A 23,167-nucleotide genomic window follows, 5' to 3' on the forward strand; every position below is an offset into this window, starting at 1 on the left:
GAGTATCTTTCTTATTTGCAGGAAGAATGGAGGGTGGTGAGCTGACATCCTGTAGTAGGTGGCGGGACAGATGCAACCTGGGGCTTACTTCCTTGTAGTGTGGGTATAATTGCAAAAACTCTCCTAGTTTGGTGTAAGGGAGAGATTGTACAGGTCCTTATATTCCAAGTCATTTGGAGACCTCATTGCAGCATTCTAGTATTTAAAAAGGGATTATAAAAAGGAGGGGAATCAACTTTTTACAAGGGTGGACGGTGATAGGACAAGGGGGAATGTTTTTTAAGCTCAAGGAGGGAAGGTTCAGATTAGATGCCAGGGGAAAGTTCTTCACGGAGAGAGGGGTGAGGTGCTGGAACAGGCTGCCCAGAGAGGCTGTGGATGCTCTGTCCCTGGAGGTGTTCAAGACCAGATTGGATTGGGCTCTGGGCAATCTGGTCCAGTACCAGATCTGGAGGTTGGTGGCCTTCCCTGTGGCAGGCAGTTGGAACTTGATGATCCTTGGGGTCCCTTCCAACCCAGGACATTTGATAATTCTGTGAGTAAGCAATTAAATTACTGACTGCTGCATCTCCCATATGTGGAGAATCAAATTACTTGTGAAACAGCATGGAAAAAAGCCTTGAAGATACCAAGAGATGCTAATGCCACTAATATTAGCCACTGGCATCAGTGGGCGTTCTAATAAATATATTGACAGCTTAGAGAGTAAACTTTCACTGAGATGATCAGGGAAGGAAACAGTGTTGGGCTGCTGGTTTCATTCATTGCTTAGGGCTGGAATTTTCAGTGCAAAATGGGGAGGGTGCACCTTGTTCATCAGCTCAGCACAGCACAAGTCTGTAGGCTTTTCTGCTCTAGGGTGCTCCTCTGAGCAGAGAAGCCTGATTTGTCATATTCTGTGACCTCCGCAACTTGAATAATGGAGAGTGCACCTGACTGCAGTGGAGATCCTCCAAGGGCTAGTTACTCAGCAAGTAGCCGTTTTGTATAGTTTGTGTTCAGCACAGCACTTTTTGCTTTGCATCATCAAAATCCCAATAGTTCTCCATACCAAAGAGATTTAAAAAAAAATAAAATGCACAAGTTCTGGGCGTCTTCAGGTGGCCTGCCAAACTCATTGTGTTGAGAGCAGTCTAGAGATTGAGTCCTAGACAGCTCTTGTGTTGTCCAGCTTTGGATGTAAACAGTGTGGCGATAGGCAGAAGTCAAGCTGTTGAAGATGGTATGTGAATTCACAGCCATGAATTCAGTCTAAAAACAGGTAATCTCTCTGAAGACTATGGACACAGCACACTTCTATGTTTCTGTGGGCAGTGTTTTAGGTGCCAGGCCCTGAGGGCACCCGTAGGCCTTATCACCCCGACCAGTGCCACCTGTCCTTTCAGGGACGATCTCCCTGGGGACAGTGGCACTCCTGCTCGATGCCACACAGCCTCCAGAGCCTCTCACAAGCAGCCTGACCTGCAGAGCCCCCAGCTTCACATGCCCCAGCTCCATATGCATCTCTGAACATCACAGCACTTTGAGGGTTTCAGCACAAACTCAGCAGTTTCCTCATCTTTTGATCTCTTGTTGCCTCTTGGTAAAAAGCAGAGCTCTTCAAAGTGTTTTCTCTTTTCTGTTATCCTTACATGTCTTGTCCTGCAATATTGACACAGAGTTTTCTTCACCCGTTCACACATTTTCTTGTAAATGCTGAAATGCCTACAGGGAAGCATGCAGTTTGTGATTGGCTTATAAAGGCTACATGAGATGTTTTTATGCTTTTTTAGGCAAAATCTTTAAGGCCAAAGCAGTGACCATGAACTTGACTCTATCTTCTCTCCTTTTTTCTCATCTGGATGATTTTCTTGCATCAAGGAACTTTTCAGTTACTCACTGTGTAGTTGCCCACCTAGCAGCATGGCTAGTGAATGTTATCAGTTGTACGTCTATCTGCCACATCTCTTTTACCTATAAATCAGTTGGAGGAACATATAATGGTTCAGTTTTTTCCTTTGGTAAAACAACTTTATCACAATCAGTACTGATTCAGTGCCCTGTAATGTTCTCTACCAGAGAAAGTGGTGATTGAAAGCTGGGATGTTAAATGAATGCAAGTACATCTGAATCGCTGATTTAAACTCAGGAGTCTGTATAAATCAGCTGCTGTTCAAATGGTAGAAAGGAGGAGGCAGATACACCAGTATAGGATAGTGCAAAAGTATTGCAAAAACTGACATAGATGCATGCAGATATAGGTTAATGTTAGTAAAGAAGTATTTGTTGTCAGTATTTTTCTCCGAGTTCACCTTCAGTTCTTTTGTGAATTAATATTTTACGTGTGTCATGGTGTTTCTTTTCTACTGTTACTTTCCTAAAAAAAATTATTCTGCTCATGTTTTATTATGGCATTTCTCATCAAAATACTGAAATATGATGGATTTATTATTATGGTTAATGGATTTGCAAAAACACCTGAAAAATAAGAGAATTGCTAGAGATTGGTTTAGTGTTTCACAGACATATATTCATATAATATTTCATACATATATATATATATAAACATATATAAATATATACCCAAACTTTCAGTATCTGTCCATTTCTCTGGAGTTATGCTTACCCTTCTGGAACAAGATCATATGCTGAGTCTTCAGCATCTGAAGTCCTTCCCTGGGAGGAGGAGGAGGAGGAGGTTCATGGTTTCTTCCTACTCACTCTAGAATAATAATTTTTTTGTTTGATAACATGCTCTGTACCACACATCTTTTCTCCAGTCTGTGTGGAAATCTGGCTTATATCTGAATTTAATATATATGGTGTGTTCTACATATTTGGACACTTGTTTATTGTTCTCTTTGTGACTCCAGACTAGTTTTCTGCAGCCCCTGGGTCTTTGTATCAGTTGCTGACCACCAGTGAGTTGCTTGGAGCCCAGGGCCTTTCATGTCGTTCTGTACCTCAACTCCCGCTCTAGAGGCCATGTCTGTACTGCTCCATACCTAGTTGAATCCCCACACAGAAGCAACATTAGAACTATCTTTTAGTTTCAAAATGCAGATTAAGAAAAAAAAAATGCACAGCTGTAGAAAATGAAGAAAAGATAGCAACATTTAAGCAGGTAGTTGTTGTTAGGTTATGAATGTAGATCAAACTCAACCAGTAAAACTTACAGGTACGCCCAGCAAAAGCGTGTGTCTCTGATGTGCCCATAAAAATAAATGGAATGACGTGGGAAGTCACTGCATACCAAGACAGAAAAATCCTACATTACGATATTCTTAAAATGTTTCTAGCTGCCCTCAATATGTCTGCTGGAGTTGCATAGGATAAGCTATTCACCCACGCAATAAGAGGACAAATATCACTGTATATCCATGTTTGTTAGTGAATATTTGTCAGATACACTGTGGATTGAGTGGCATTGAAGAGAGGCATCCATTTGTTGCCTGATTGACAATGTTCCGGTGGACACCAAAAACCAGTAAATGAAAAGCATGGCTTTGGCACTTGTCACAGGAGGATCTGTTGTGCCAAGGAGGTTGAGCTGAGGTTAGCTTGCTTGGACAGGAATGTCAACTCAGCAGAGCATTTCTGATCTTTCCTAATTCAGAATGCATGAGTCCACGATAGAATGTTGTCCCTGTCTTGCTCTAGAGAACCTCCAGGTAGCTTTCAGAATTCTGCAGGAGGAAATCAGATCAACCTAGAGATGAAATCCAATTTGCTTAATGTGCCTATATTTTTAGGAATTTGCCACACTTTTGAAGCAGCACTTTAATTCGTTGTTAATTTTATTCCTTGTGTACGTGGCCTCCAAATTGCCTTTCATCATTTTCTCTTCATAAATGAACATCAATAATCACAATATCATGATTTATTCTCCACAACATTCATGCCCATGTTAACACTTTATTATTAGGGAATATAGTAAATCTTGTGCTTGCACTGAAAGACCACTAGCTCATAGCAGCTCTTTTATTGCAGTTATGCAACACGCAAGTAAGTAGCCTTTTCCTATAAAACTCTAAGGAGATTCATATTTATAATCATCCATGTCGTATTCCCAAAGTTTAGTGCTGTAGTCCTGTCAGGGCTATTGGAACTCCTCTGTGATTGATAGACTGCTTTTGGTTCTCTCTCATTTATTATAGCACTGAGGCTTCCTAACAAATTAGAGCCCTTTGTAGGACTATCTGTAATCCTGTATATTACTGCATTGCTATTTTAGTCCTGAATTATACATGTGTTGAAGCAGAAAGCTAAGAAATTTGCTCATCATTTTTATTAGCTTTTACCTATACAAAACATGCTTTCAGTTGTAATAAAGCCTTACAAGCTTATTAACTTGCTCAAAGAGCAATAGTCATGTAATGCAAAATAGTGGAATGAAAGTGCTCATAGAAATTTTAAAATTGTCATTTTGATAATGTTTCATGTTTCTGTTTTGTTACTAGTTCTGGACTGCTAGCTTTAGAAAAGCCCTTGGACAGAGAAAGCACTGATCGCTATATTCTGATCGTTACAGCCTCGGATGGCAGACCAGATGGGGTGAGTTTCCACTGAAAGATTAAGAAATGGGCTGTTACCGTATGTAGCCAGGTACTTGAAATAGTCCACTTGTAGTATCTAAAAGTCTGCAGCAATATCAGTGCGGGGAATGTACTGTAGTGAGGTCATGCAAGATAAATGGGAATACAGCCATTCTCCTATGGACTCATGCTGTAGAATAATAGCATAGGTGGAGAAGTCTCTAAGTTTCTGGTCTTAAAATTGCCCTTTATAGGGAATGATGTAAAATAATACATCCATGTTATCTGGGCTATTCCAGAAGCCTGTGTTCAGCTTTAACATTGCAACAGAAAAATCTTTGCCAGTTTGTTCAGAAGCTATCAAGAAATCTCCTGTGTTTTGGACCCTTTCTCGCTCTCTTGACTGCTGCAGAAGGAAAATCTTGTGTGTTATTTCTTTGGCATGCTGCTTCTCCCTATTTTACCTACTTCCATTTACAAAGATTTGCCTTCCTGCTCAATAGTTGCTCGGATTCTTTTTCCTCAAAGTATTTATAAAGTTTTAGAGCCTTCATATTTTTCCATGGTGATATGGAGTAACCATAACAGAGCCTGCCCTTTTTCCATTAAAAACCTGGCTACAGCTCTCTTCAGTACTTCATCTTAATGTTTATAGTTTTGTTACTTGTGAATTATTATCAAGAATGGTCTTGGTAGCTATGAGTTCACTTGCTTTCATCTCAAACTTCCAGCTGTGAAATCTGACAATATAAGTTAAAAAATTGCTTTTGGTTTTGGACTATGTTATGCTGCTGAAATACCATTCCGTGCATAGAAAGGCTACTGAAGGCCAGTGAAGGCAGGGTTTAGGGTTCCCTAATAATTACCACCCAGAGAACTGTTATAACATCAGAGAAAGATATTAATGATCATAAAGCTCATCATTTCTCAAAAAGCTAACTGTTCTTAACTACTGCAGCAATCACCTGACAAGCAAGGAGGATGAGCAAAACAGCAGTGGGTCACTTAGCTCTTTGGTATTGTGTGTTCTTGACACGCAGAGCTACATTGTCTTCACTTACCTGCTATCTCCTTATCTGCTTTCCTCCCTCAATATCATGTAGGGTTTTTGTTTTTGTTTTGTATCTGCACAGTGTGTGTGTTAATTGCTGTTACAATGTAATGTGGTCACACTTTTTAGCTTGTGTGTTCTCTTTTCTGCTGCTTGGTTTGGGTTCTCTGTAGCTGTTTCCTTTTGTTAAGATATTTTCTGCCAGTGGCGGGCACGCTTCTATTCTTAAAATTGTCCTGCAGTATGGCTTACTTGACAAGCTGACTTAACTTCCCATGCACACTAAGATTCTGCTGACACTACACGAAAGAATGAAGATTTAGCTGGACTTGCCCCCACCAGGCCAGTACCAAAAATGAAGCAGTAAAAGTCCCCCCCATTTTTGATAAATAAACAGTTGAAATAGAGCAGCTCAGCCAATTATATCCATGCTTTTTTTCCATGCCAGGCTATCGCATGTTTGACAAATTTGCAAGGTTTCCTTGTGTCTCTGCACAAGTTTTTGATCTCCAGCATCTCCATCATCCAGCAGGTTCCCTACAGGACGTTACTCAGAAAAGTGTCCAGGAGAGTTTTGAATATCTCCAGAGGAGACTCCACAGCCTCTCTGGGCAGCCTGTTCCATGGCTCTACCACTCTCACTGTAAAGAAGTTTTTCCTCATGTTCAGATGGAACTACCTGTGTTCAGCTTGTGTCCTTTGCCTCTTGTCCTGTTTCTGGACACCACTGAAGAGTCTGGCCCCATCCACTTGACTCCCACCCATTAGATATTGATAAGCATTGATAAGATCCCCTCTCAGTCTTCTCCTGTCCAGGATGACAGGACAACCTCAGGACTCTCAGCCTCTCCTCATAAGGGAGATGCTCCAGACCCCTCATCATCTTTGTAGCTCTCTGCTGGATCGTCTCCAGCATTTCTCTGTCTGTCTTGAACTGGACACAATGCTCCAGATGTGGCCTACTCAGGGCAGAGCAGAGGGGGAGAATCACCTCCATCAACCTGCTGGCCACACTCTTTTTAATGCACTTCAGGATACCATTGGCCTTTTTGGCCACCAGGGCACACTACTGGCTCACGGCCAATCTGTTTTCCACCAGAACTCTCTGGTCCTTCTCTGTAGAGTTCTTCTCCAGCAGGTCAGCCCCCACCTTATACTGATGCATGTGGTTATTCCTCCCCAGGTGCAGGACTCTTTGCTTGCCCTTCTTGAACCTCATCAGTTTCTTCTCTGCCCAACTCTCAGATCTATCCAGGTCTCACTGAATGGTAGCACAGCCTTCTGGTGTGTCAGCCACTCCTCCCAGCTTTGTACCATCAGTGAACTTGCTGAGCATGCATTCTGTCCCTTCATCCAGGCCAGTGATAAAGATGTTAAAGAGGATGCAGTACTGACCCCTGGAGAGCATGGCTAGTTACATGCCCCCAGCTAGACTGTGCTGCTGGTCACAATCCTCTGAGCTCTGCCAGTCAGCTGGTTCTCTATCCACCTATTAGGCAGGTTGTCCCAGGTCAGGGCATTCATTTAAATTTGTGAGTTGGTAACATGACAGACTGTTCTCACTAATGATGTTCATGCCTGTTTACATGTCAGTGAAACTTCATGGAGGACCTCTTCCTCTTAACTAATTGAAATCAGAAAAACCATGGTGTCTCCTTAGGAAAAGGATTCCTATAATTACAGAACTAGTGCTCTCCAGACTTGTTCACCTTTCCTATCTGTAACATTGGCCCAATTCCCATACGGGTTCTCTTCTCCAGCCTTGACAGGGTCTTCTTTTGGTGGTATCAACCACTAGCTTTTTAACCCTGCAGGTTATTGCATTTCTGGTCTTCTGAGGCTCAAAGTCTTCCCCCTGCAGCTTCAGCCAAGCCCGGCCAACTCTGCATGCCCTGCCTGCTCTCTTCTGCAGTATAAATTACATGGGATATTGAACTAGTACACTATGTGGTTTCAGCTCTCCTGTTTGTCCCCTGCATTCTCCAAACTAACTCTTCCTGTTGTCATCTGTGAAGTCTGTCTGAATGCAGTTTTGCACTGGAAAAGCCTCTACTTTGCACACCTTACAGTTTTGGTGTTTAAAACATTTTTTTTTTCCCTGCTTCTTTTTCTATCTCATTAATAAAGGGTCTAAGAGACTTTTAACCATGTTGTTACAACACTAAGTAGTTGAGGTTTCTGTATTCTAAGCCCCCAAGGTTTATTTAGCTGTTTAATGTTGTTTGGTGACAGTCCTGTCCTCACACAGCACCTTTTTACTCTTAGGGACTGCTCATTCCATCAAAATTACTTATGCCTTCACGGAGCGAGATGACTTTCCATTTAGCTGCATGGCCTGCCTGACACCACTTCATCACTTTACATGCCTTATAACACTCCGAATTGCTTAAAATGCTGGACTGTGCTTCCTAAGTTATTGTTGCTCTGATTGGTAACCTCGAGCATTAACAGGCTTGTGGTTTTCCTCTGACCTTGGAATACCATAGCCTGCCACCTCTCACCATTAACACTATAGTCTGACAAACAATTAAGGATGCATTAGCTGAGTAGTCAAGAAAATACTTTTTTTTCCTTAGCAATGGGGCAAAGCTGTAGATGGGCAGAAGAATGAGAAATGAATGAAAAAAATGTTAAGCTCAAACAATTTTACCGATCTGTGGTGTGTTTGGATTGGAATTCAAGGCAAGAATTTATGCTTTCACATTTCAGAGGGAGCAGCTGGAAAGAAAATGTATGCATGACTTCTGGTTGAAGAAAGAAAAAGTTTTCCGTGCTATGTATTTTTGGCTTGAATGAGTGTGTGTGTTGACTCATTTATATAAAATACTGGAAGCTCCGCTATTGTTTTACTGTGTACTATATGATTTAAGATGAATTTAAACCTCCAAATACAAATGTCCAGTCATGAAAATACTCACCCAGCACTATACCCTCCTGCTTGATTTTTACTGCTCAAGACCTGGCAAAACAGAGCAGCTGAGTGCCTTGTTTGCAAAGCTGATCAGGAGCTAGCAATTCAGTGTGCTTACATACATTCTTTCAGTGCTCAGATTCTCCTGTATGTCACAGAAGGCTCAGCTTTACTTGTCCTGTTTTCCCACAGTGTATCTTAGCCACCAGATCATTAATCTATTTTGGAAGCCTAGAAAAAAGCTGTTGTCCATCTTTTTGTTCCAACTTGTTGAACTGGCATTTTAGAAGACGTTTTATGTCTTTTTTGTGTTTTGTGTATGTGGTTCTGAGTATCCGGCACTGATAAATAAAAGTGAAGTGCTGCAATACTGAACTTAGAAGTGTGGCTAAAAAATCCATGGGTTTGCACTGTTGTCTATACAGGAGCTTAAATCAGATCAGCGAGAATTAGAACTGAGAAGCATAATAAACATACTGCTGGCTACAGCATGCAGAAGTGTGGTGCTCCTAGGAAGTCCAGGTAGTCTCTTTACCACAGCAGTGCCCTCTGAAGGACCAACCATTGAAGGCTGTGATATAGTTAAATTATTGCCACAGGCCATTGTTAACGAAAATGGAATAAAAATTGTTGTGTCCTAGATGCTAGGCAAAGATGTGGTGAAGCAGTTTATCCTAATAGTCTGCTGCCAGGACCTTGGGGTGCCCCAGTGTAGACACAGACACCGTGCACTGTTCTACCTTTCTGCTTCTCTTCCTTGGTCAGAGCAATGCAACATTCCAGGTTTGCATTCAGTCACTGAGTGGAACATAAGTAGTCTTATTTCAGTGAGGAGTTTGTTTCATCATGAGAGCTGCACTTCAGTATTTCAGTCATCGAAGAGGATCACTAATTATTTAAAGCGTCCATCTCCCATGACATTTGAATTAATTACATTGCCTGGAACCAACAGGTAGCATTAGATCATGGTGATTTAGGCAAAGATTTACCACTTGAATAGCATACAGGGAGTTAATTAATTGCAGTAAATTTTCTGTTAGTGCTGTAAATATTACTTATTTCTGCTTCATATCAGTTCCCTTGTCCATTAAGAATAAAGGATGCACAGGTCTTACAGTAAATGCTCAATGAAGAGATTTTATGTATGCACAGGTTTGTACTTTAAAAGGTTTCTACTTAGCTGACCTTTCTGTAATCAGTAAAGTGCAATTGGGGAAAAAAAAAAAGCAATCTGTACTGTAGAACTTTAGAATTACCTTGATGTGGCACATTTATTGTGATTCTTTGGTGCGTTGGACATTAATATTTCTTAAATAGTTAATGATACCGTGCTTCTTCCCTAAAGAACTCCCCTTGAAATGAAGTTAATATTAACAGTATAAATGATAGCTATAGAAAATCACTGTCTTCCTGACAAGTTAACGTGCTTTGTATCAGAAAGCCTTAACTTTTTTTTTTTTTCAGATCTGTAAGTATTCCATTTAGAAGTGAGGAAGGTGCCTACCCAGATTTCCTCTTTAGGAGAGAAGGGTTTTCTCTGACCGTGAGCTTGCTTTTTTCACACCAGCTGTCATATATTAAAGTCTGATATAGGAGACTCCCAAACTTCCAGTGTTTGTACCACTTGTCTGCTTCCCTTACATGGGTAATATTCCCCATAACGACTTTCATTTCAAATGCTGACAGGGAAGGGATGATTTAAATAATCCTTGTGAAGAAGTAAATTAATGACAGTTTTCCATCAGTGATTTTGTACTGATTGCAATTCTGTTTTGAAAGATTATTTTAATTATTGCAAGGTGACATACAGTTCTGCATCAGGTTCCAGTAACAGTGAAATCTCCACTTTCAATTAAATAAAAATCCCATGCAAACAAAGCTGGGAGAATTGCAGTGAACAGCATACAAATAAGTCACAAGTGAAATCTTCAAATTTATCATCTGTAACGTTTATCAGGGTCTGATGTACTTAGGATGAAGGATATTTGTGGATGCTATGTAAATGATGCATTTATTGCTTAGGGAATAATTATATATGTAGGGCCTTTTATTGGCCCTAAGAAAGCTGTAAATTGCAGCCACTGGTCTCTTGTTTGACTTACAGTTATTATGAAAGAGAAGTAAGCACAGTTTGCTTCAATAATAAATGGGAAGGGCCTAGTACAAAGCTATACCACTTTTTCCTTCACATGAATTTCCGGTAATAATATCAACACTGCTTTCCAAACCGCATTTGACAAATATTCTGTAGAAAAGTCAAGGTGTTTTTTATGTATCTCTCTAACTGTATTCTCTTGGTACTTGCATGAGGAGTATCCATCCGGCTGATAGGCAGAACCAGTTGTGAATTAGATCTCTGAATCGTTACTGCAGGGAGCAACTCATGTTTGTTCAAAGACTTTCAGTGACAATTAAACATATGTTATGAGGTTTAGAGGAGCAACTGTTCTTTCTTGAGTGGCTTCTGTTCTGCTGTCTCTTTTAGGATCCTCTGGAAAACACGACAACTTTTTCCAAATTCTGTAAGAAATTTGAGGTACTATTTGCTTTTTTTATGAAGACTGTAATCAACAATATAGCATGAGAGAGAATAAAGAGGGAGAACTAAAAGATTCTAGCTGCAGCTGATTTTTTTCAAACAGATTTTCTTCACATGTTCCATTAATTTTTCCCAAACTTTGCAAGTTAACTTTGCAGTCATGCTGCTGGTAATTCTAAGTGTTGCCTTAAGTTTAGTCTATCGTGTGCAGGCCATGGGAGCTGGGATGTAGGTTCCAGATACGCTGCAGCAGTTCTGAAGTACTAGAAGCAGTAAATGAAGAGACATTTCTTCTCTTGCGCCTTGGGGCTCTGAAATGTGTGATATAGCTATCTTTTTCCCCCCAGTAATGAGACAAGAAAGCTGGCTTTGCAGAATTAGATGCTCTTAATTACCAACTTAAAAATAGTGATATGATGACTTGTGAGAGAAGCATCCCCATCGCTGTCTTCTTTAGGCTACCTTAGCAGATGTTACTCTAGGTATATGGAAAATGAAACACAGCTTGCATGACTCTGGGAGAGATCTCAGGCAGCCACAGCCACTTGCAGTTGAGAATGGTGGCAAGAAATGAAAATGACAGGCTTTCCTATTGCTACAGGAAACTGAGCTCCATACAAAATACAATGACCTTTTCTCAGTGTGCTTACTTCTATCCTCTCTGTGGCACACTTCTTATCCCTAAAGCATGCATTCAGTTCCCTGGCACCCTCCGGCATTGACTGACATGCAAGGTAGTTACCTTGATTGCTGTTGAAAAGGGTATGACCCACAGTGTACTTGCTTTGTTGTTTTCTCTTCCAGCAACAAAGAGCTTATGGCTAGTCCTGAGCATAACTATAAAGCAATAATTATTTAGCCAATGTGATTTCAGTGTTGCTGGTGACTTTTTACATTATCCACAGGACAGATGATTGTGATATTACTGATATTGCTCCACGCTGCAGTTTTGGATAAGACACTATAATTTATTCAAGTTGTTTAATAAAAGCTATTTCACACCAGCATGTCAGTTTGCAGAGAACTTAAGCAAAACTTTGGAGCCATCTAAAGGGGATAGAAAAATGTTGATTTTCTTAAAAATTAACCTGTGGTTATAGTAGTTTCTGATGTAAATGGCAGAACTGCTTCTCTGTGCATCTCAAAGAAATACAGGTAGCCAACTGACAGCTACTTAACCTGAAAGGTTGGCGCTATTCCATCAGTGGGATGAGAAGTGTTTCCTGAATTTAAACAAAATAGAAAACTTGAGTGTTCCCCATTTTTTTCTCAATTTCAGTTTGTTGTTGCCAGTGTACACAGGAGCATTGCTGCTACTAAAACAATTCAGTGTGAATGCTTCTCTTTGTGATCCTGCCACTGCACTGATCCTCTTTCAGTAGTTCACTGAATCGTGACCTATTCAAAAAATAGGATATATTTGAAATGGTCTTATTACAAGATCTCATTTTAGTTCCCTTGGAAGCTTAGGATGAACATAACATTTAGTATTATAACATAATTTTCCCAGTTGGCATCTCAACAAAATAATATTTCTTTGCAATGATACTGCTTTTTTTAGTTTATGTATAACTTTGAGACTCAATAAGTGGAGTTATCCTCCATGGCAGTGCTGGCAGGCAGGTAAGGAAGGGTGCTTATGAAAAGCAGTCAGTTCGAAAAATGCCAAACCTGTGGATAACAGAAGAGTTGGGAACAATTTCAAATCTCTGTCTTCCTATCTCCTTCTCTTCTTTCTTGTGAAATACTACGAACTTTCTTTTTTTCTTGTAGAGCTAAGCTAAGCGAAAACTATCCTGGGAGGTTAAGACCCTCTTCTTATGCCATACTCTCCATCACAGAATAACCTACTGAATAACTCAAGGAACCAGCCTTTCACCCCCCATATGCTGAAGTTGGGCTGGTAGCTTTATTTTCTGTTTGTCAGGTAAACTGTATCTAATGACATAAAGGCATCAAAAGTGTGATTCTTCCTGTTCTTATCTGGGGAGTGCTCTGACCAGATTCCCAGTATGTCTGCCCTGCAGAGACAAGCAAGAGTTTTGTCTTTGGCGTCACCTGCAAACTTGGGACTGTGTGTGCTCCTCGAGGTCATTTAGAAAGGTGTTAAAGAGGATCTTAAAATTCATCTTAAAATCCAAGTTGTATTAAGCAGAGCCTAACCTTCCCTGCCATCTCCATCTTCTTGTCCTATGTGAAATCTGAGTCTGCTTTGGTGCTTATTCAAATGACACCTTCTAGACTTAGGCCACCTTTCAGTAAGCTATCTATTTCTGATATTATCATGATTGGGTTTCAAGATTATTTGATAAAAGTGCCCTTTTTTTGCTCAAGACAAAGTAATACTGCAGGGCTATGCTATTAATAGCATGCTTCTGGAGTAGAGAGTTGCTTGGATTTAGAAGAGTGCTGTCCTATAGGAAAAGGGCTCATAAGAGTCCCTCATAACAAGTTGCTGTGTTGATCTGAAATAAGTATGTTAGCACCCCCACAACACGCTCTCAAGTACAAAAATGAGACCTGTAAGTAAATCACAACAGTAATTTTGCTTTCAGCACTTGCTTCAGAAGCTATCAAATGCAAATGTGTCTTACGGCAGCTGTTCTCAGGGCTGCTGTGGGTTGATTCAGTGTTGTCAAAAGTGAACATACCACAGATTATTAGACACAGGCTGTTAAAATTCTCTGGAAATGGAAAAGAAATATTCTTTCAAAATGAGAAGTACTTTCTTAAGTCAATATTTTCCATGCCATATTTGTCTCAGTTTATTAAATATAAGAGTTTTTATTTCTCCCTATTCTGTGGAATTGAGTAAGCTTAGGAAGATTAATTTACCTTCACTGCACATTGTGCATCATCAGAGCAAACATTCTGGAGTGTGTTTTGTGTTGACAGTGATGCACGAACTGCAAAGTATATTTTCTTTATATACCTTCACTGTGGGAATGGCAGTTTCAGAAACAATTAGCAAACAACTGAACGTAAGCCAATATAAGAAGCTAGCCTGAAAGCATCTTTTTTGTTTTGTTCATTTCAAGGTATTCTCACTTAGTTACTTTTAATGCATTAAGTAGTTATTGGAGGTTGCCTATTGTGGAACAGTTCTGTTTTCTGCATTTGACGTTGTACAAGGAATTACAGAACCACTCTTTTTTCTGGAAGAGTTGCTTTGTGCATGGTTATTATTCATGCCACTTGCGTTTGTGTGGGGTCTGCACTTTTAGGACTGCTAATACAGCTTGCTAGCAGAGGTAGCACTGCAGTGGAGCACGCAGGGCACCATGCAAACACAACAGCCAGATTTATAGCTGTGTGAAAGAGACAGCTGACTCCAGCACCTGCGACTGGACTGCTTGCCAACACTGAGGATTTGGAAGGTGAAGGAGATTCCAGGATCACTCCTGCAGAGAGTGAGTTATCAGATTGAACTGGCGACACAGCAATGAAAGCATGACCACATACTATTAAGACAGTGAATAGCTTTTGAGTACATTAGTTGTCCTTTGCAAGTGCCAAGGTACATGCTGCTCTGTGACAAACACAAGGAGCATGCCCCATAATAAAAATGAGGTGAAATTCTGTTTTTATTATGAACCTGTGAAGCCATAGCTCTGCATGAAGGAGGTACAGCAGCAGATGTTTCAGATAGACTCCAGAGATGTCTGTGAGCTTTAGAGCCGTCAGGGTTCCTTTAAAGAGTGCCAAAATGGTAGCATCAGACTTAGTAATTTGGGTTTAGAAATAAGTTGTGCTTTCTCCTCCCGGGAAAGTAGCTACCTGAAACAATACTGTATTTAAAAAATGCTTTCATTTAATTGCAAGTTCATTCTGCATCTGTCTCTGATGATTGGATTAGGAAAAAGAAATCTGCTTTGTATTGCCAGTGGCAAACCAAAATGAACAGTAAGCATTCTTGTCATGCCTTTTGCCTGTCACAGCAAAATTAAGGCAGATGAGGATGAAAAAATTGTTCTACCCCTCTTGCTCTGAACAACCTGAGGTTCAAGATGGAACGAGTCACAACATGAGGATTTCAAAAAGAAACTGAATTTTTGGATTAAGGGTAAAAGTACAAAAAATTTCCAAAAGATTCAGGATTAACTTTTTTTCTAGATTGTGTTATGTTCAGTGTCTGATACAGCCCAGTGGATAGAAGAAATAGCATCAGCTATGGCATGCCCATCCAGTGCTCCATCACAGCCTCCGGCATAGTTGCTGCTGGTCAGGACGGGTGCTGATGTGTCTTGCTCTTGGGGATAGAGCATCCTGGCGCTCTCTATGCCGGTGTTTCTCTGTTCTTGCAATAGTAAGGATTTCCTGGCGTAGCATTTCCATCTTACTGTGTTTTTTTCCTGTAAGTGCTTCTCTTTTCCCTGGTGGACGACAAGGAGTGTTCATTCCTTCTGTTTGCAACCTGTGTCACAGGCCACGGAAACATGTATTATTAGTTGTAGCTCTTCTGTAGTTCTATACACAGGGTATAAAACAAAGGCATGTTCTTTTGGTGTCACAGTGTCTAAAGTCATGAAGCTCAAACTGAGGTGCTTCACCTCAATGCAAAATATTTCACTCTCCAATTGCTTGATTTGGATTTTTAAATTAAAGATCCTTAAATCCTTAAAATATCACAGTAGGCCAAACATATCTGATATGCTTCTTTCCTTTCTTTTCTTTTCAGCCAAACATAAGCTCTTCAAATGAATAACATTTCCTGTTACACAAAAATATGCAAAAATAAAGGGGTCATCTGTTTACCAGCAATTCTATACTGGATGGATCTTATACGTAGCAGTGAAATCAGTTGTCATATGCGAAATGGTAAATTAGAAGGTAGTACATTCATAATTTTATCTTTCTCTGCAGACTTCAACTGCTACTGTTAATATCGTGGTGACGGATGTAAATGACAATGGGCCAGTTTTTGATATGTTTCTACCTAAAAATCTGTCTGTACAGGAAGAGGAAGCCAATGCTTTTGTTGGTCAAGTAAGGGTAAGCTGTTACCTGCAGTTAAATTACTTATTACACAAACATTCCAGACTACTCAGAAAGAAAGCAAAGTTAATTGCACTTTGGAAAAACTCACATTAAAGAGTTTGAAGTTTAAGTAAAGACTCTCTATAGCCAGACATATTTACATTAGCAGTTAACAAAATGATCTTTGGGCTTTAAAATACAGAATTGATGATGTATCTTATGCTTAATAAGAGAAGTTAAAAAGTCTTCTTCCTATAACTGTAGCACAATTAGAAGACTGTTCTTGGAGACACACACTGTTAGAAATGTTTGCTTATAACAGATTTCCAGCATTAAAACATTGTCACCATATTTTATACTGTTACTGATTTTTTTCAAGTATTTTCCTCATACTCTGAGTGAATACTGTGGATAGCATTGAAGGGAAAAAGGCATATAACTATAGTAACCAACTATAATAATTTCTTTGAACATTTATATTACTCAGTAAATATCCACAATGCATCATATTTGTTAATTTTCTTTTCTTTTTTGAGTGAACTTGAGTTTTCTGGCATTCGTAAATTGAGAAAGTGCTTCTTGGGGATGGGCTTGCCTTTCCTTCTAGTTTTGTTACTTTAAAAGTTTCAGTTAATTCAAGTTATATGTAGGCTCCTTCAGTATGGTTTTGTCTTCAATAGTACTGAAGAGGTTCTGCATATGTCTGTGCTCTGCTTGCTCTTCGACCCGGTATCATTAAAAAGGTAGGTACTGTTCTGAAGCTGCCCAAGCTCAGGTGTAGTTTTAAAGGGACATAATCTTATCATTAATGAAGACTAGAGATTTCTGAAGGCTTGCTTTTGTTACACTGAAATGAAACATCAGTCCCTTCAAAGGCTGTCTTGAATCCTTGCATGTGCAGAAGTTAGGATCCTTGTGCTTGAAGCTGTTTCTATAGAGCTATTTTTTTCCCCATTGTTCATTTTATGTAGTTGTTTTTCATTTTGCATCCTAGAATGTATGGATGTGATATTTTAAATCAGTACCAAGTATCCTTAAAATCCACTTTGTGTTTTTTTCTGAGTGCCCTCAAGGTACAGTAGTCTTCTAAAACATCGTATTGAGTTTATCTTTAGTCTAGATGGAATCATAAAATATGTCATTGCAGCAGAACCTCTCTCTGATAAACTAGTTTAATTTCTAAGTTGTGTTGAAATGAAAGTATTTAATGAAACCTTTTAGTAACTTAGTCCTTTGTGTGGAATGATAGAAATGGGCTATATCTTTTTTTTTTTCCTCATGTTTGTCACGAGTCCTAATTCTCAGTCTCCAGCTGGAAAGAGCTTTCTCTTTGTTCACAAATACTGGATGTAGTTTCTAATGTTTCATATTCATGCAAGCAATATAGAAAAGAGTGATTTGGGCATTTGGAATTATTTTCTGGCCTCAGCAAGATTATTGAAATAAGGATGATTAGCCTTTTAATTGTTGCTGTGTTGTTTAGGGAGATTCTTCTTTAAACAAAGTCACTTTAGTTATGTTGTCCTTCACAATGTATTAGAAACCTCTCCCACACCTACTGTGGTTCTACGGGAATATGTTTTATACAGAAAGCCATAATGTAGTTAAAACATAAAGGGCTATTTCAAATAAAAAGGGCCCAGTGAAAGAAGGTAGTACTTACTGTCTCGTGTTTCCACTGCTAAGAATTAAACTGCTGACTGGTGAGGCTTCTTTTCAGAATCTCTTTTACTACAGTCATTTCAAACAGCTGAAATCCACCATGGTGAGCAGTTATGCAGATGATTTAAGAAAATAACCATTTTCTGCGGTGTTCCTTTTCCTTTTGAATGTTGACTTCTCAGCAAGATATTTGTGCCTTAAGACTAAAGATACAAACCCCACAGTCCAATGGGGCAGAGGACCTAGGGATGAGGGATATGAAAAAGGTGCTCCACTACTTTGATGCCTTTTTTTTCTTAAATGGAAGGTATGGAAACTCTCAGCCCAGTGTCAGCCTGCAGGAGGAAAGCATTACCCACAAGGAAAGTGGAGTTATGGGCTGCTGAAGAAAGTAAGACATGCAGATGTAATGGGAGCAGATGAGGGGCACCCAAAAGTACTGATGTTAACTGACAGTACTGCACAGATGCTTTCTGTCATCTTCAAAAGGTACCTAGAAGCAGTGGTTCCTTCTAACTAGGAAGGCAAACATTGCACTTATCTTTGAGGATGGCAGAAAGGTGGATTTGGGGATCTCCAAGTTGGTGAGGCTGACTCTGGTCTCTAGAAAGATGCAAGGCCTCCTCAAGGCCATTTCCAAGCAAATGGATGGTAAGAACGTGAATGGGAACAGCCATAACAGATTTACCAAATCATACCTGGCCAACTGCTAACTGTGTGGGCTGGGATGACTGGCTCAGTGAGCACTGACTGACCAGGGGAAGCTGCTGACCTTGGCTTTGGGAAGGACCTTGATGTGGTGTTTCATAGTATCTTTATATTCATATTATTAGTAAGGCCCATATTTGAGGACTGCAGTGTTGGGCAGTGGAGCGGGGAAGCTCTGGGGATCAGGGAGCAGTGCCATCCAGACTGCTCTGCAAGGGAGGATGAGCTGGGGCTAGGGCCAGCATTGCTCAGTATCTTCAGCAGTAACCTGGCTGCTGGGAGTTGGGCCAAACAACCACCAGTTATTCTAATTGCCTACTCTCTGAGTAAATCTTCTAGTAAAGCTATTGTTTTAATCATACAGTATTTCGCTAAATCAATTATTATACAGTTTATTAGCAGCAGCTACTATTTTTATTTTTACAATTCGTAGTTAGCATGATACAGGTGAATGTAAGATCTATCCTGTGATGTCAGTTAATAAAAAGGAAGAGCTGTAACAAATGTAGAAGTGTCAACATTAAAATGTTAGAAATATTCTCAATAACATGTGAAAAGCTGTTGACATTTCTTTTTCCAATTCTTGATTTTTTTTGTATTGGGTTTTCTCTTTCTTTCCTCTCATAAAACTTGAGAAATTGTCTCTTATCTGCTCATCTATTTTATAGAATTTATCGTGTTCACGCCCTACTTTTCCACCCTCTTCCAAGGTACAGGTAAACAACTGCATATAGAAGGACCTGGGGCTCCTGATGGACAACAGGCTGGCCATGAGACAGTAGTGTGTCTTTGTGGCCAAAAAGGCCAGTGCTATCCTGGGGTGTATTAAAAAGAGCCTGGGCAGCAGGTCAAGGGAGATGATCCTCACACTCTACTCTGCCCTGGTGAGACCATATCTGGAGCACTGTGTCCAGTTCTGGGCTCCCTGGTTCAAAAAAAAGACAGGGATCTCCTGGAAGGAGTCCAGCTGAGGGCAACGAAGGTGATCATAGAATCTCTCAGGTTGGAAAAGACCTTCAAGATCATCAAGTCCAACCTCAACCTAATCATACTGCCCAAGCTCTAACAACTCACTACTAAATCATGTCCCTGAGCACCACATCCAAACAGTTTTTAAACACATTCAGGGATGGTGACTCAACCACCTCCCTGGGGAGCCTATTCCAGTGCTTAACAACCCTGTCTGTGTAGAAGTTTTCCCTGATATCTAACCTAAACCTCCTCTGGTGCAACTTGAAGCCATTTCCCCTTGACGTGTCACCAGTGAGAAGAGACCAACCCTGCTCTCGCTGCAATCACCTTTCAGATATTTGAAGAGAGCAATAAGGTCTCCCCTCAGCCTCCTCTTCCTCAGACTAAACAGTCCCAGTTCCTTCAGTTGCTCCTCATAGGGCATATTCTCCAAGCCCTTCACAAGCCTTGTTTCCCTTCTTTGGACCTGCTCCAGCAGCTCAATGTCTTTTCTGTGTGAAGGTGTGCCCGAAACTGAACACAGTACTTGAGGTAGGCCATGGGCAGGATTATTTCCCTAGTCCTGCTCACCACACCATTCCTGATACAATCCAGGATATGATGAAGGGCCTGGAGCATCTCCCTTATGAGGAAAGGCTGAGTAACCTGGGTCTGTTCAGCCTGGGGAATATAAAACTGAGAGGGGATCTGATAAATGTTTATAAGTATCTAAAGGGAGGTGAGAAGCAAGTTGATGAGGCCAGGCTCTTCTCAGTGGTGTGTAGCGCTAGGAAAGGAGTAATGCCCTAAAACATGAGCACAGGAAGTTCTGTACTAACATGCAGAAGAATTCTTTATGGTAGAGTGATGGAGACTCCACCACCCCTCTGGGTAGCCTGTTCCAGTACTCTATCTATGGAGATATTCAAGACCTATGTGGACGCCTACCTGTGGAACCTATTGCAGCATATCTGCCTTAGCGTAGGGGTTGGACTCACCTGATCTCCTTGATCTCTCAAGGTCCCTTCCAACCCATGTGATTCTGATATGAAGCAGTTAAATGCTCCCACATATATCTCCTGCTGCGATAACAGATTCCTGTTTTGAGCAGGAAATCTGGATTTAAGAAGGGATTTCCAGAAGGGCTTAGGTAACACTCAGGAATTAGTTTCCCAAGGAGATATAGAACAAGGGTAAAGAAAGACTTTATGTGGGAGAAAGGTGGGCCTGTTTGGGACAGAGGGCTAGTACTGCCTTTCTGAAGTGCCCTCACTCTCTGCCACTCAAATGCTTCTTTGTCTGCCACCTCAAGTTCATGAAGGCAGTGGCACAGGAGTGCTGCCTGTGGGGATTTCAGGAGAACACTGAAGATTAAAAGAACAAAAGCTAGAAGGGATAAGGCTGACAGTGTAGTGGATGTATTTCAAATCTCTTTTATTTTATAGCACTATCTGAATGGGGTAGTCAGAAGTGTATTGCTGCTCTGTCATGTCTGATCATCAGGATCCCTGAACAAAACAGGAACAGAATTGCTGAGTGAAGTTCTCTACAAAGGACCAACAGAAAACTGAAAGCTTCACATCAGAAACTTAAAAATGAAATTCAAGCATCTTATTTCCTGCTGCAGTCTAAAGTAACCTGATGTCCCATTGAAGAGGCAGCATCTGAATGATCAGCATTCTACAGCATACTATTTATCAGTATTATGTTAGGTACATAATAGGGATGTGGAGAAGTGGAATTAAATGTAGTTGACTAACAGTGGCTGCAAAGTTTGCAAATGGGTTTGCATTCTTTAAGTGACACGCAGTCCTGCATAGTTTGTTACAGCACTTGAAAATGCAGTCTAAGGATAAATAAGGAGCTGTTGACCTGATGGGGACCAACCAGGAGAGGAGACACCCCTTAACTAAAGTTTCCGTTTATCTGTTTTTACCTATTTGCCCTGTTTCTCTCATCTCCCCTCCTAATGATTATTAATTATAGGAACATACTTGTGTCACTGATCACATCTTGAAGCTTCCAATGAAAGAAAATGGTAAGAAAAAAGTATCAATTAAAGAATCTCATGGTGGTGAACAACCCACCCATAATCAGATGCTCAAGTATCACCAGGCCTTAGATTTTCCCTGTAATGAAAGCATTATAAGTAGGCTCCAATGCTGAAAACAGGTTGCACATAATATGTTGAATACCTCTGTCATCTGAGTCTCTGTTTAAAATGAGAAATGCATTAAAAAAAGATTGCTCTTTGGCATGGAGCTACTCTACTCAATTGGAAAACCAAGCCTTGGTTAAATTTACTAAATTCTACAGTAAATTGAAAAATCTTGTTTTCCTACGTGTTAAATATGTGTAAATTAGTACTTTGGTGTATACCAAGTGGCATCTGTCCACTACAGAAGAGAGCAACTGGAAGGCAGGTAGGTGAGAATAGAGACAGCCTATATGGCTATCTACAGATTTCATGACATTTTACTTCTTTCAGTGGTATGGAAGTATTTTAAATGTGTTGTTTACAGAAGCAACTATCATTTTTGATTGGTAGCAGAACATAATTATGATGTCAATTTCCTAACAGAGTTTTCTGTGAATATTAGTGAATTCTTAACAAGCTTCTATTTTTAATTTAAATACACAAGATGGGAAGCCCTGCAAGTTTTGCAATTTAAAGCCCGGTTTAAATTTCACAGATGTCAGTAGAGCTTATTGTGTTGGACTAAGTGACCTCTTGAGAGCCATTACATCCAAATTGTTCTACGTTTCTGTATAAGAAACTGCTTTGAATGCTCCTGAAGTATTGTGTTACAAGATTTTGTTATAGAAAGCCCAGAAAGGAATCTCACTTAACCTAAATCAACATTGTCATTGTTTTCTATGTGAAGGCTCATAAAAGGGAGTTTGATGTACTGAATTATTACATATAACCTACACTGTAGATAACACCTCACCTGTATTAGGAGTAGAAGCTTTCAAAGTTAAAGTCTCAGGTTCCCTGTACCCTTAGATAGCTGTAGAAAAGTTAGAGGTAGAGGAAAGGAGAAAAAGTACGAGACTAAAAAAAAAAAAAAAAAAAAAAAATAAAAAGAGAATTATTGGCCTAGAGGACAGTCTGTGGAGGTAGTAAGTAATTAAGCCTTTGGGGAAGAGAGGAGTAGAATCAACATTTCTAAAATAAATCTCAAGTACCCAGAGTGAATCCATGACCGCTGCACACTGTATAATGCATTACTTAAATGTAGCGATTGGAAGGACAAACACAATGGAAAAAGAGTTACAAAAGAGGTGGAGGGACCAGCATGATAGCAAGGTGCTATAAAGGAAGGGAAGTAGATTGCTCACCTGTATCAGAAGATTCTGGGTTCATAGGGAAAAGCTTCTACTAGGGAGGAATCACCAGAAAGAGATCCTTCCTCAGTGGCAGTCAGCCCTTAAATGAGGCCTAAGATCATACAGGTGACTTGCCTTCACCTGTTTTCCCAGGGCTGACTGTGTCTTTCCTTCAGGTGCTCAATCAGTGGTTCAGGCCATGACTCAGCAGTTCCCATACACTCCACCCCTTCACGGTGTGAACCAATGATTGAGTCAGCTGGAAGGTGAGCCTTCCCTGATACAGGGATCCAACACACCGTGATGTTTATACAATTGCCCATTGTGATGGAGGTTCACACAATGTAAGACAACTGATGATCAGTTCATGGTTGAAGTTCATGTTGTCTCCTGGGCCAGTGCTTGATGACATTACTGGAGGCATGCAGTTGTTTGGTGTGGATCCATCTCATGTTCTACCAGTCTCACACAGGCCATCACTGGGTGTCATGCTTGATCTCATAGCGACACAGGAATGCTTCAGT

The 23,167-nt window shown here is 40.3% G+C and overlaps 1 protein-coding gene across 24 annotated transcripts in view; it reads left to right on the plus strand.

The window, feature by feature from the left end:
* Positions 1 to 23,167, plus strand: part of PCDH15 (protocadherin related 15) — a 736,955-nt gene that overhangs the window by 579,192 nt on the left and 134,596 nt on the right. For 22 of the 24 annotated variants that reach the window (XM_021381881.1, XM_021381890.1, XM_021381879.1 and 19 more), the window contains 2 exons: positions 4,440 to 4,533; positions 15,879 to 16,007. In XM_021381881.1, the coding sequence (XP_021237556.1) occupies positions 4,440 to 4,533; positions 15,879 to 16,007 (223 nt within the window). The remainder of the gene's footprint in view (positions 1 to 4,439; positions 4,534 to 15,878; positions 16,008 to 23,167) is intronic. The other 2 variants (XM_021381895.1, XM_021381898.1) reach the window with 2 other exon arrangements.

Source organism: Numida meleagris, unplaced genomic scaffold (genome assembly GCF_002078875.1).
Source record: "Numida meleagris isolate 19003 breed g44 Domestic line unplaced genomic scaffold, NumMel1.0 unplaced_Scaffold119, whole genome shotgun sequence".
NCBI lineage: Eukaryota > Metazoa > Chordata > Aves > Galliformes > Numididae > Numida > Numida meleagris.